At 46.7% G+C, this 14,105-nt stretch overlaps 1 protein-coding gene across 1 annotated transcript in view; it reads left to right on the forward strand.

Moving 5' to 3' along the window:
• LOC135907562 (endothelin-converting enzyme 2-like) overlaps positions 1-14,105 on the forward strand; it is a 103,881-nt gene that overhangs the window by 61,042 nt on the left and 28,734 nt on the right. The window contains exon 3 of the mRNA XM_065439240.1: positions 5,733-5,965. Coding sequence (XP_065295312.1) covers positions 5,738-5,965 — 228 coding nt within the window. The 5' untranslated portion in view covers positions 5,733-5,737. The remainder of the gene's footprint in view (positions 1-5,732; positions 5,966-14,105) is intronic.

Consider the following 14,105-nt stretch of genomic DNA (forward strand, 5'->3'; position numbering starts at 1 on the left):
TCTTCTGTGCAGGTATTGCTTGCCTATGTCTACAAGAACCGTCACGCGTGGACTGTGACAGCAAGCGTTTGTGGGAAGCCAGTGCTCTCCTATGAAGGCTGGCCTGCTCTGGCAGCGGCGGCAGTCATCTTCAAGATTTATCCATGCTCACCTTTGCTGCTATTTGTTACTCTTGTTAATTACACTTGCTGCATCCTTTCTAATTTATTAGGTAATAAAGTATGACTATGTGACGTGGTGTGAAGTAGATGTCTTGCTGTATTTTCTGCTTGTAGTCATCTTTTATGCATGAAAAAACTCATCGTAAAACGTATGAAAAAATAACAGCATATTATAATTTATCTTTCAGTTCCAGTAACATGCAACGTGCAAGGCATTCACTAGCGGATGGTGCATCAAACTGGCTATTATTTCTGTGTGATGCTGTACAAGCATGTGGCGTTACCTTACAAGGGGCGCCCATAAAGTAAGTTACAATTTACTTTTAAATGAAGCATGGACATCAGAAAAGAATATACTTATATTGCCATTTAGACTGGCTTGCACAATTTTTTTTTCACATCTGTACTATCTTTTATTTCTTAACAATTCATTGCAGCACAGCATTCTGTTTCATATACTGATGTCAGGCTATTGTGCCGCCTGTAGCTGAAACCATGTAATTTTTACCTTAACTGCAGCATCACTGAAAAAATATTTCCCTGCTAGAAACTATTTCAATTTTGTGGAGACCCAGCAAGGCGAAGTTTTGTCAATAATGACGTGTTTCATGCAGAAGTGTTCTTCTTTAGGTCAGTGGGCATGATATCAATGGGCAGAAAATTGGCATGATGTCAGCATACAAAGAGATATTGTTCTATTTGCAAAATAATTCTGACAGGTGGCATTCAATCGTTTGTTATAAGTAAAAAGCACTAATTGACCAACAAGGATGTACTACACTATTCCCATGGTTCACATCTGGAAAAACTACCTGCGCATCACTCTATCCGACAATATAAACTTCATTTTTCTGATGTCCGTGTCTCATCTAACGTAAATTGTAACTGTTGACAAACCTCGAGTTACTGTAACAGCGGCCGCAAAAAATTGATAGTATGTCTAAACGAAGTCTTCATTTGTTCTTGTCAAGCTGTCCATTAGCCAACTTCTAGTGTAACGTTAGCACGGCTTACTGAAGTACTTCTAGACATTCATGGCTACAAAATGTCTTGATCAAGACAGCTAATAGGCTTTTGAATTAGCCGTTCAAGTCATCTTTTAGACATCAAATAGCTGCTTGCGTGTTTCATGGGTTTCGAGGCTGACTAGAGATCATGAATTCTTGTTGCCTTACCGATCTGTTGAACATTACCTTTGCTTTCTGTACAATAAGCTTCAACCCTACTTTTATACTTTCTTGGTTATTGCCCTTAATCATTTGTTGCAATTTGTTGCACTTATATTTAATCGTGACAATATAAAGGCAACAGGTAATGAAGCCAAGAATTCATAGGGCTAATCAGCTGTTGCTGAAATCGAAATGTAGAAACTAATGAATAAAATATTCAGAGTCATTTGAATCTGCCAGTGTGGATACCCAGCAGAGCTGTATGTGACTATAAAAAAAAGGAAATAAAGCAGGAAAATAATCTGATACAAATATTCACGTTATGTTTATTTGTATTCACGTTTATTCCGTGACAATCGTGATTGTGGCCTTATGGTCGCTATGATAGACGGCCATGGGCTCTGTGAAGACCCTGGAGATGTTCTTAGCGAACGTTATGACTATGCACGACTGACGATGCGTCGTGGAGACATCGGTCGTGGTGTAACATTGAGGGCCGAACCTTTCCTAGAGAAACGCCAAGAACCACTTTCCGCCGGGACGCGACACATCAACGTTAAAGTCACCCACAATGACGATGGGATTGGGGTCCACCGGGAGGATCTACCCAATCGCATCGATCATAAAGTCATCAAGGTGCCTGTTTGACGTCCCGGAATGACCGTGTGGGGGGCGACAACGATTCCATCCCCACTCTGTACGATGCGCGCGTCGGCATATTCCGCGGCAACGGTCGTCGGTAAGTGAGGGCGCAACGGCCGCGCTGTCATTGCTGGCGTAGATCGCAACACCCCCAACAACCGTACGCCATCCATGACCGGTTTCGACACATCTGGCCTCAAATGCAGCTGGGGCACATACACTGAAACTATTTTGCCTTATGCTTACACTATTTTAGCTCTAAAGACGTCGCCATAGTTTTTGCCAAAGCACACCCAGAAACGCGGAAAACCAGCCTGAGACCACTGCGCTATAAAAGTGAATTGAAAGTGGAGGAAAAGAGAAACTCGGGGTGTCTACCGACAGGGAAAACCGGGAAAACCGGGAATTCTCAGGGATTTTCAGTAGTCTGGAAAAACTCAGGGAAAACTCAGGGTATTTGTGCCTCTATCAGGGAAAATTAGGTGTAATTTTATCGAAAGGGTCAAAAGTCGCGGTAATGCTGGCTCGAGTAACAAACAGGAATCGTCTTTGACGTCCTGTCGTCGGCTGGAGGTGCTACCAGTGTACAGTCAGCGACCGACTTTCCGGATTCTCGATAATTTGGATGGCTTCACGGCACCACCACGTGCTGCATAGAGTCAATTTGTATCAGAACGTCTGAAATTTCGGACGCAAGAACTCTTCGCCGTCCGATTTTCCGGATGTTTTGCCGTGACCGCAGGTCTGAAGGGGCATTAACGCCACCGCTGCTGCCATTTTAATTACCTCGCCGCCTGAAATCGCCGCTCTCGCACGCAGATCCGATGGCAGCCGTTGCCGCCACTCCGGCAACGCTAGGCCTAGCTGCTTCGACGTTCGCTATGCAGCTTCTTGCCGTTGGGTGCCGTGTTTTTTATTGAAAGACTTCACTGCTGTCAGCAATGGCACTGACTCCGCCTTTGCGGTCGTCGCGACGGGCTTAGAAGCTTGGAAAGCACGGTGCGTTGCATAATGTCAGATCTTGAAAGTCAGCTTCGCTCCATACAGATGTCACTTGGTGAAGCAAACGCAAAGGTATTGCAGTGAAGCATAACAAGGCGCGGGAAGGGGCTATTGCCACGGGACACAGTATGTATTTCTTAATTATACACGCATGCACTCGGTATTCCCTGTCAGAGCACGAGCACCAATATGCCTAATACGTCTACCGACAGCCCGTCAGAGCGTTTTCGAATGTGCCTGTGGTGGTTTGAGCCCTTAAGAGCAGTAAATGACATGCGTTTATTTTTTTCCAACTGGCCAATTTTTCGAACGTTTTCGCGGCCCCTAAGGAGTTCAAAAACTCGGACGTGGACTGCGCAACTGACCAAGAAGATGCTTCAAATGGTCCGTGGGGCGAACGAGTGGCGGAAGGAGTACAAGAACAGAAAGGACCAACGCACTGAGGCATGAACGGGAAAGGAAGCGTGCTGCCGCCATTTTGAAAGTGCTTGAGCTCAAAAAACAAAGTGTCAATTGGCTGATGCCGAGATGCAAGTGTCCCTCATCCAAGCAAAAGTAAACTGTTAAAATAGGTAAAACACAACACTGAGGCGTCGTGCGCGGGCTGAGAGTATGTCAGAACAGTTGGTGTGGACTTACGAGCAATTGAGAGAGAATCTCAATTATGACAAAGTTCGGGCCTCATACCACTGAGCTTGCTATCAGTTGATGCAAATAGCCCATATTCGAAAATATTTGCCTTTGTATGCATCTCCTTTTTTATTCGTATTTGAAAATGTCCTACTCGATTTGCAATTTTTTTCGAAGAGATTTTATTTGCTGTGTATTTTACTAACTTCTCCTTTCTATTCTCTTTTTCAATAACATAAACACTACTCCTTAGTATTCAAATTGGAATAAGTCGCTTTCTTCAATTTTTTTTTTCATATGCCTACTAGGGAGTGACAGCACCGGGCGATATGATTTCGGCTTGGCATGACAAAAAACATAGTTCTGCATCACTCAGGGAATTTTGCAAGGACACTCAGGGAAAACCTGGAAAAATCAGGGAATTTTAAAATGTTAATTTAGTAGACACCCTGAAACTGTCCCTGATGCGGGCCGAGCGCACAACCTCGGCATTACGCATGCGGCACACTACCAACTGTGATACAGTAACGGCCATCAGTCCGGTCACTATGTTGTGCCATTATGAGTACTATATCCTGGCAGATTCAAGACCCTCGCTAGTCTCGAAATAGCAAGGATCTCGAGTCTGACAGCCTTGACGCCAGTACGTGGCATACAAGGGTTTAGCGCAATGTGTCTACTCCTAAGCTCACGTGTTTGTTGACGCCATCCGGAAAAAAGGATGTTTTACGTTCACCCGCCATTCTACTGAGTGGCGCTGGCTAGCACTCCTAGGGCTAGATCTAGTAAACATGAAGAATGAAGATAGTTCCCTGATTGATGGCCTCGCCATAGCGGAATTTGTAGTGCAATGCACGCGTAATACAAATATTGTGGGTTAGGCCCCTACGGGTGACCAGTGCCACTTTCATTTCACACCTTACCTCATTATTTTTCACCCACCGCTAGTTACTGTGATCATTCTTAGGCTGCATTGTCTATTGGCTCAAAATGGACGTTATGTAAGTATGACTCCATTTCTTTCAAAATTAGCATTGTTTTATAGTCTCATGTCTGCTTTTTAAGTATATATTCTAGCAGCAACCCACCCCGAATTCTTAAACTGTCCAAACTTTAACTCTGTGCAATTTTACAAATATTCCCCAAACAGTACCTCTGTAAGTAAAAATATAACAAAGATAGTTATACAACAACACTTTGTCGGATACCGGTCATGTCTGTAATTTCGCTGGCAGAAACCAATAATGCATGAAAGCTTGCTAACCTAGAACTCAGCGCGCGGATCCCGTGATACTTTCGTTTAGAAAAAGATGTCTACGGTCTTGAAGAACTGTACGTATCCCACTGACGAGATCAAACAGATAAACATTGGATTCCCTCGCGTGGTGTGCCTTGGATAAAGAGACGAGACCTGTGGCCCACATGCGAGCCTCTAAAACAAAGGGAATTGTTGGGAGGCGGCACACGTTCACTTGATAATGAAATACAGGCACTGCGCTCAGCTGCTATGAACAAGTTGGCCACTATTCGCTCTTATATCGTACCAAGACGCCGCAAACTAATAGTAAATTTCATTGGCACGCAGATCTCAGGCAGTCACCCAAACCGTCGAGTTAGCACTCGGACATGGCAAATCTGAATCCGCCAATGGAAAACAAATTGCTTCCGCGCCCAATCACAGCAGAAATCACCGTGCGCAAGCGGTTCTGGAAACGGGGTTGCGTTTCCGTTCTGTGCGTTCTCGTCTAAGCATGATAAGTAAACTCAGTGTCCCTGAGCCTGAGTTGTGTTCTGTCTGCTTACCTCTGGTGTTAAGTTCGCAAGAATCAGCACAACGCTGTGCAACACGGCGTTGTTTGGAAATACCACGCACAGCCACCGCTGTACTCCAGCTCAGCCAGTGAAATGCGGATTCTTCATGACGAAGCAAAAAATATTGCTCCAAATCTCCCAGTAGAACTCAGCATAATCGGCCCACTATGTACTGATAAAATTGAGGAAAACGAAAATGTGTTCGCTGCGTATAGTAAGCGGTTACAAAAAGCCTTTAGTTGTTTATGTGTTTCTTTTCTCGCTTGCTGCGTAAATTCGTTTGAGGAATAATAATTACTCGCTTTTCTCGTGTCAGGTACCATGGTTCTTAAGGCCGAAAGCGTGAGGTCTGCGGCGATTAGAGCACCCAGAAAGGCATCATCGGAAAGGTCGCCAGGCCAGGTACTAACAAGCAGCCGCATAGTTCCACGCGGTCAACCGCCACCAACTTCGAGCAGCTCTGTTGACAAGACTGTTCCTACACTTCGATTGGCGAGAACACCGGGGCACAGTGGAACTGACAGGCGGGCTGCGTGCACCAAATTGTCGGTAAGTGAGTTGCCGCCCCTCCAGACATAAGTCCCTGAATTGGATTAAGTGGTTTGCTGAGTAAACACCACAATTACACCGCCGCGTGTGTTAGATGGTACAGACCAGACAGATTATTTTTGGAAATGATTCATTATGACGGTGCACAGGCATTTTCATAAGCCTGGCGATAAATAAATATTACCTCACCCCCGCGTGAAAGAAATTGACTTAGAGCCCCACAGGTGTGTACTTTGTCGGGATGGTTACAGCTCACTCATAGTAAACATAGTATTGGCAGGGGAAGCAGTAGCCTACGAATAAATGTTACCACTTTTTGAGAACTGTAGTGAGCCCTTTCCGAACAATCAGTATTCTGTTGTCACGGCATGCGTGAGTGGCCATGCCGCTTTGAGATGCAATGCTAGGTACACTCAGTGAACTGGCTAACATCCACCACATTTGATATAAGCAATGCCTGGGCCACGTATGCACACAAGTTAACTTAAAACGGATGCCACAAACCCTGTCGAAGCATCCGCTGCTCTTCATATAAGTTGCATCCTTTTACCACACATTTCTGAGGGTCCTATAATATCGTGTTTAAGTAATTTAAGAAAGTCGCAGTTCCGCCCGAAAAGCGAAGCATCGGGTGTGAGGCAGCTATATTGTCACGTAGTAGTGACGGTGAAGAAAGCAGCAAAAGTGTAATTATATAAACTAGCGTTTATTGGGCGAACTTGTGTCCTCACTCAAAAGAATAACACACTCCACACTCAAAAGAATAACGATAGCGGCGAACACGCTAGGCGATCGTCGAAAATCTGGGGTGCGATCTTGTACGCGTTCCAAACTCGAACGGAGGCGGTCCGTTCTTTCCGTCGCGAAATTGGCGGTCCGTTCCGTTGCGTTCGTCCGATAGCAGACAACACGGAATGATTGACAGCAGGTATCACTTCACAATTGACGTCATGGCGTTCGACACCGTTCAAACTGACCAAGCGTGTGCGGCTCGGTGGAACGGACCGCCTCCGTTCTATTTTGGAACGCGTACAAGATCGCACCCCTGATCAGCGGGTGAAATGCGTCGGCTTTTATACAGCAGTCGTCGATCGTTCTAGACTAATCACTGGGACCTATGTGTCTTCCACAAAGTTCTGCACCATTCGCGTCACGCGATCAAATCAGATAACACAAGGATCGGCGGCAACAGACAGCGGATAGAAGCCTCGATAACATTCCAGAAACTTCCGATGCATGCAGGAGCGTCAAGCGCTGTGCGATAGCATTTGCTGGTGTGAAACATGGTCGCCCGATAAAGATAGACAAGTGCACGTGTCAATATGAAGCAAGGCTAGTAGTTTCATCGGACGTATAAACTTGTAAGCATTGGCCTACTAACTAAACTAACAAGCATGGTGTCATGCGCGCACAGGCAAACATGAGCACATATCACTCTACTAGCTAGGATACTGGCTGTAAGAACGCAGGCGTGAGCGGCAGTAGCAGCGAGACTTTCTTGTTGCCTCTCGCTTCGACGCCAACTGAGCGGCGAGAACCCGGCGGACACGAAGCACTGGACGCGCTGTGTTCAGATCGCAGATCGCTTTCAACTACGGAGCCGCCACTGGAATATTCACGTCAGTTTATTTCTTTTTCATTCAAGAAGCAATAGCTAAAGGCCATGTGGCCTGCCTGACATAGGCTTTTTCTCCCGTTGACGTAAAGCACCCCCCGACCCACAGTGCCTTGCGCGCGACAAAAGACGGTGCCCTTCCTCCTCACTTTCCTCCTATGCGCGCGCGAGATGCAATCACTATCGTCGGCGGAACCTCGCACGCTTCCACTCTCACAGCACACGGCGCACGGCGACGAAGTTATCGCACTTGGCCTCACGAAATGTCACAGCGACGCCGACAACAACGGCGGAAATGAGCCTAAAGTGTGCACATAATTGCTGTCGCAATAAAATTAACTCGATCTAACAGTTTAGTCATGAACACTATGGCCAATGTGTGAAAAAGTTAATTTTGCATACGTATCTTCATTTTTGTAACGCTTTATTTCGTACTTCAAGATTTTCCATTTTACGCGTTTAAAACGTGGTCCATTAACGTCAAAAAAGGAGGCAGTCACTTTAGCATACGCTAAAGAAGATGACGGCGAAAGTCGGCGGGCTCACGCGACATCTATTAAATTACTTCACATTCTCACCCGAAAGCAATAATTGTTACGTCTTTTTAGTTGTTATCTCACACCATAGTTCGTGGGTTCGAATGCCTTAATTAACATCATCTTAATTAGCTGTCAATTAAATTTGTCTTAACAACAAAGGTCGTGTGTTCGACTCCCATCAATGGTCGTGGGTTCAACCACTGATGGTGGCACTATCAATTTTAGTGCCATTTAATTTTAGTCCCACCATAACTCGTAGATTCGAGTGCCTTAATATGGTAGGCCACACAAAATAATTTAATGGAAGCCACGATTTAAACTTCTTTTTACTCTATAAGCATGTCTTATTTAGCTTATTCATCTATTTAAAGTGTAGGAAATTGTTCATTATATTTTTCGGCAGGTAATTATTGTCATAAAATGTGCGTAAAGAGCTAGTCACGCCAGCAGTAAGAAGTATCTAAAGAATTACTGTATAGAATAAAGCTTCGGCATTTATTGAGCTAAGCGGGAGACCTGTGCTATGAACTAGCCTAAATGGAATGTTATAAATGTTAGGAAAGTAACGTTCGAAAAACTAAGCAAAGGGAAAAATTTTGCCCTTGTGCAGCAAATTTATTTACAAAATGAACTGTACGTTGAAAAATATTGCATAAAATTCTTTTGTTGTTGTTCGTTGCACAAATCTCTGTCTGCAATGAGCGGGCAAAATTTCATATCAGAATCCTAATTCAAAAATTTATCAAAGCTTGCATAACAAGAGGTGGACGAAAATATTGTTTCGAGAAAAACAGACAAATCTTCAAACCATGTGAAAGATGTCAAAAACTGCACAGAGGCTTAAATGCAGAAACTTTACAGCTGGAGCCCCCACGAGATGTACTAGAGTCTCCTTTTCTTCTTGTGGCTACATGGGGACCACATAAAATTACAAAAGTATTTAGAATAATATTTGTAGAAAAGAAACGGCACCGTTTTACGCCTTAGCAATACGAGGGCATGGGTCAGAAAACTCACCGTAGCTCCCAAACTAGAAATGATAGGAAAGTAATATTTTGCAACATGTTGCCTGATACAAATACCTGATGTTAAAAAACTAAAAAATAGATTTTGGGAGAAGAAATTAACTTTTGAAGGTGTCCTACCACCTTACTTGCCTTTGTCTTAACTAAGGTCGTGCATTCGACTCCCCCCAAAAGTTGTAGGTCGTGGCTTCGAATGTCACCAATGATCGTGAGTTCGATTCTCATCAGTTTTGGTACCATTGAATTTTGGTTTCAGAACAGCGGACGGTAAATCTTTCTATAAGGCCGCGCACAACGAATTTTTGAAACCATGAGCCACTTAAGGTTTTCGCCTTAATAAACTAGTAATAGTTGGGGCGACCGGCGTATGCGCGCACACAAGTGTTGCTTCCAAGCTTTCTGCGGATAAACTATGTTTGCATGCGAATGACAAGGAGCAGTTTTTTGCAAATGTCCGCCTAGTGGACTGTACGGTTTGGCCACTGCTGATAGGAAGCAGCTGTAGCAGAAAGAAGCAGACAGGATGGGCAGCTGCGGTGGTTGCTTAGCGACTAAATGGTCGGATTGCTAAGCACGAGGTCGGGGGATCGAATTAAGGCCATGACGGCCGCATTTATATAGCGGCTAAATGCAAGAACACACGTGGGGGTACCGAAATATAGGTGCATGTCGAAGAACCACAGGTGGCCCAAATTAAACCGGAGTACCCTACTACGGCTTGCCTCATAATGCAGGTTGTGGTTTTGGCACGTAAAACCCTATAATCGTTAAGAGACAAGATCGGGTCGCATGCCTCCACCTTGCTGGTACCGCAGCCCAGCCAACGAGCGCTTAGGCGGCAACCGAAATTCGCTAGGTGGAATCTTACAGAATACACCTCCCCTACTCCCACCTCGCAGGTGAGCTCATAATCGTGAAAACTCGCTTTGATCGACGTCCTTAGTTATAGTCATCCTTTCTGTTAACAATAATGTTACGGGGTGTACTCACTCAACAGTAAATGGCTAGCACTTGGCCTGTCAAGACTGTACAGAGCACACTGGTTTTAGCATGTCTTTCAGTCCGACAGGAGAGACTCTGACCCAGCCCCACTACGTCTTTGTATTCGCCACTGTTTGTGGCATTATCTCCGGCAGGTGAAACACCACCTCAGTGCTGGTTGTGTTCAAAATGGGTTGTCATAGTGGTAACGCTTGAGGCGGGAAATGTGTACGATGTCATCTCGCGGTGCGGTCGTCCATGAAGTGGATGCCATGGGCATTATCTCATAGCTGACAGGAGTCACCTGGCGCATCACGCGGTAGGGCCCGACGTACCGCGACATTAACTTCTTACAGAGGCCGACACGACGAGATGGCAGCCAGAGAAGGACGAGAGAGCCTGGTGGAAAAGCTGTATCCTAGTGGCGGCGATCATAAATGGGCTTTATAGGGGTTTTCGATGACGAGGGATACTGTGTGCGCGAGGAGCGCATGCGTGATGGCATCTTGCACATAGGAAGTCGTGGAGGTGGACGCCGGATCCGAAGGGAGCAAGGTGTCAAAAGGTAATACGGTATGGGCAACCAGCGCTGAAGCTTCGCGTGCCGACAGCAGCGCCGTAACACACGGCCTAGCGAGCGGTAGACACAGTTTCCAGTAGCACACGCAGTGATTTCGTGTCAGCAAATTCACCGATTGTCTTGAGTCACACTTTTCACGGCTCCTCAAACGGCAGGGAACCGACGTGCTAGGACGTAGCAGCGCATGCGCTCTACGCAGCGCGCCTGACCATGGACAGAACTTGGCTGGCCGCGTCGGGCTAGACAAACATTGATACAGGCGCACGTTTCTTATCGCTAAATATGTCGTGCCATCTTCGTAGCCTCCCTATCAGACGGTTTCAGCATATTTTAGTAACGCATGAAAAATGTCGTAGCGCCTCCTGACCAGCGCTGGTTCCCCATGGCGGCCAAAGAAAAGATAGAAGGATGAGTAGCCGACAGTGTCATGACTCGATGAGTTGTATGCAAATGTGACGAACGGAAGGCCACTTCCCAATCGTGGTGACCATCAGAAACGTAGATGGAAAGCATGTCGGTCAATGTACGGTTGAGGCGTTCGATAAGCTCATTGGCTTGATGGTCATATGAAGTGGTGAAGTTGTGATGAGTAGTACATGATCGAAGTAGATCGTCAACCACATTAAACAGGAAGTACCGACCGCAATCTGTGAGTAGGTGACGTGAAGCACCATGTTGGGGATTACGTCATACAGTAGGAAGTCGGCTACGGCCGTGGTGCAGCTGGTTGGCAACGCTTGGGTAAGTGCATAACGTGTGTTATAATCTGTAGCGACTGCAATCCATTTGTTGCCCTTCGTTGAAATTGAGAAGGAACCGATCAAGTTCAGGCCCACTCAATAAAACAGCTCGGTTGGAACGTCAATTGGCTGAAGGAGACCAGGAGGTTGAGCCACAGGTTTCTTGCGGCGCTGACAAAGGCCACAATATGTAACGTAGCCGCGAACGTAACAATAAAGGCCCTTCCAGAATAAACCTCGTCGTATGCGATCCTATGTTCTGGAGACGCCCAAGTGCCCGGAAGTTGAGGCTGCGTGAAACTTGACGAGGTCCTCTCTGGTGGATGATGCGGGACAACTAGCAGGACTGCTGCGCTGTCGGGATGCATGTTGCGCCGGTGAAGAATGTTATCCTGAAGCAAGAACATGTTTAGTGAGGAGTGGAGGGTGCCGGATTACAGAATGTCAATAAGAGAAAGCGACGATGGATCTCTACGTTGCTCGTCGGCCACATGGGTGAAGTCTGTGATTGCTGAGAAGTAGATGTCGAGGTCTGTTTCAGGGCAGTCGGATGGCTCAGCGGGGTGACGACATAGGTAGTCAACGTCAGTGTGTAACTTGCCAGATTTGTACACTACCGAGAACGTTTGCTCCTGTAGTAGTAATGTCCAACGGCTGAGCCACCCTGTGCGGTCTTAAACTGTTGAGAGCCAGCAGAGTGCTTGATGGCCTGGTGTGACCACGAACAGCCGCCCATATAGGTACGGATGGAATTTGGCAACAGCCCAGATGAGAGCTAGGCACTCCCGCTCTGTAATAGTGTAATTATTTTCCGACTGTGGCAAGAGGCAACTAGCATACGCTATCACACGGTTAGCTCCGTTCTATGTTAAGGCGAGGATAGCACCTCTGCCATGGCCACTTGCGTCGGTGCGAAGCTCTGGTCTAGCAGCGGGGTCAAAATGCGCAGCACTGCTGCTGATGTGAGGGCAGAAATCACTGATGCAAAGGAAGTCGCTTGGTCTGTGCCACAAGAAAAGGTCGCATCCTCCTTGAGGAGGTCCATGAGGGGTCGAGCGATGTCCGCGACGTGGAGAACAAAGTGGCGAAAGTAAGAGCGTAGCCCAAAAAAGCTACGTACTTCATGCGACCGCGGAACCGGGAACTCGCGGATGGCACAGAATTTGTCAGGGCCTGGTCGGTCACCCGTAGCATCAACTAGGTGTCCAATAATTTGATTTCACGGCGCCCAAAGGTGCACTTAGACAAATTGAGCATTGAGGAATTGAAAGGCCAGCGCGGCGAAGTATGTCGAAAAGGGCCGACAGAGGAGGTAGATGGCTTTCAAGACCGGGCGAGAAAACGATGACATCGTCCAGATAAGCCGGTAAACCGCTTAAGACAACGAAGAAGAGTATCCATCATGCGTTCAGGTGCAGGCGCGCTACACAACCGAAAAGGCGTGATCTAAAATTGGTAGAGGCCGTCGGGTGTGATGTAAGCGGCCGTCTCGCGGTCGCGGTCATCGACGGCAATTTGCCAGTATCCCGTGCGGAGATGTAGCCATGAGAAATATCTGGCATCGTGGAGGCAGTCGAGCGCATTATCAATTCGAGGGAGAGGATGCACATCCTTCCTCGTTACCCGATTGAGATGGCGATAATCGACGCAAAACCACCAGTTGTCCTTCTTTTTCACAAGCACTACAGGGGATGCCCAAAGGCTAGACGAAGGCTCTATCACATCTTTGTCAAGCATTTTTTTACCTTCTTTTGGATGACTAGGCGCTCAGAGTGAGACACTCGGTAAGGAGGCTTGGAAAGGGGGCTGGCGTCTCCAGTGTCGATGCGGTAGGCCACGACATGTATACGGCCTAAGGGACTGTTCATAAAATCAAATACGTCAAGGTAAGAAAAGGGGACAGCATGGAATGCTTCACTTTGGGAAGGTAAGAGGTCCGGGGATATCTTTTTGTTCAGAACAGCCTTGGTTGGCGTCAGTTTGACAGGTTGGGGCATAGTCTCATCATTAGCAGCAAACGCTGAAACTGTGTACTACATTGACGAAATAGCTCTGCGGAAACCCGCAAGGTGGAGAGAAGTAATCAATAAAGAGAAAATCAGACATCCGCCCGTTAGTAGCAACTGCTACAACGGAAACCCATACGGGTTCCTTGAACGAGAAGCCTCGCATCTGACGACAAATTTTTCCTGGCCCGGGACTCGATTCGGAGACCACCGCCTTACCGGGGCTGCCGCTCTACCATCTGTGTAACCAGGCGGCTAGCAGATGGTAGGACCAAATCCAATTTGTCAACAACTCGACGCAAAGGCAAGAGTTTGACACAATAGTTCTGCTGAAACCCCCTAGGTGGAGAGAATTAATCAATAAAGAGCAAATCAGACATCCAGCCGTTCGTAGCAATTGCTACAAAGGAAACCTATAGGGGTTCCTCGAACGAGAAGCCTCGGAGGTGTAGAAAAATTTGTCCTGGTCTACGAATCGAACCCGGGACCACCGCCTTTTTGGGGCGGTTCTAGCCGCCTGGTTAGCTCAGATGGTAGAGCGGCTACCCTGGAAAGGCGGTGGTCCCGGGTTCGAATTCCACACCAAGAAGGATTTTTCTCCAATAGCGTGGCTTCTCTTTCGAGGAACCCCTATGGGTTCCCTTTGCAGCAATT

This window comes from Dermacentor albipictus, chromosome 1 (genome assembly GCF_038994185.2).
Source record: "Dermacentor albipictus isolate Rhodes 1998 colony chromosome 1, USDA_Dalb.pri_finalv2, whole genome shotgun sequence".
In the NCBI taxonomy this organism is placed as follows: domain Eukaryota; kingdom Metazoa; phylum Arthropoda; class Arachnida; order Ixodida; family Ixodidae; genus Dermacentor; species Dermacentor albipictus.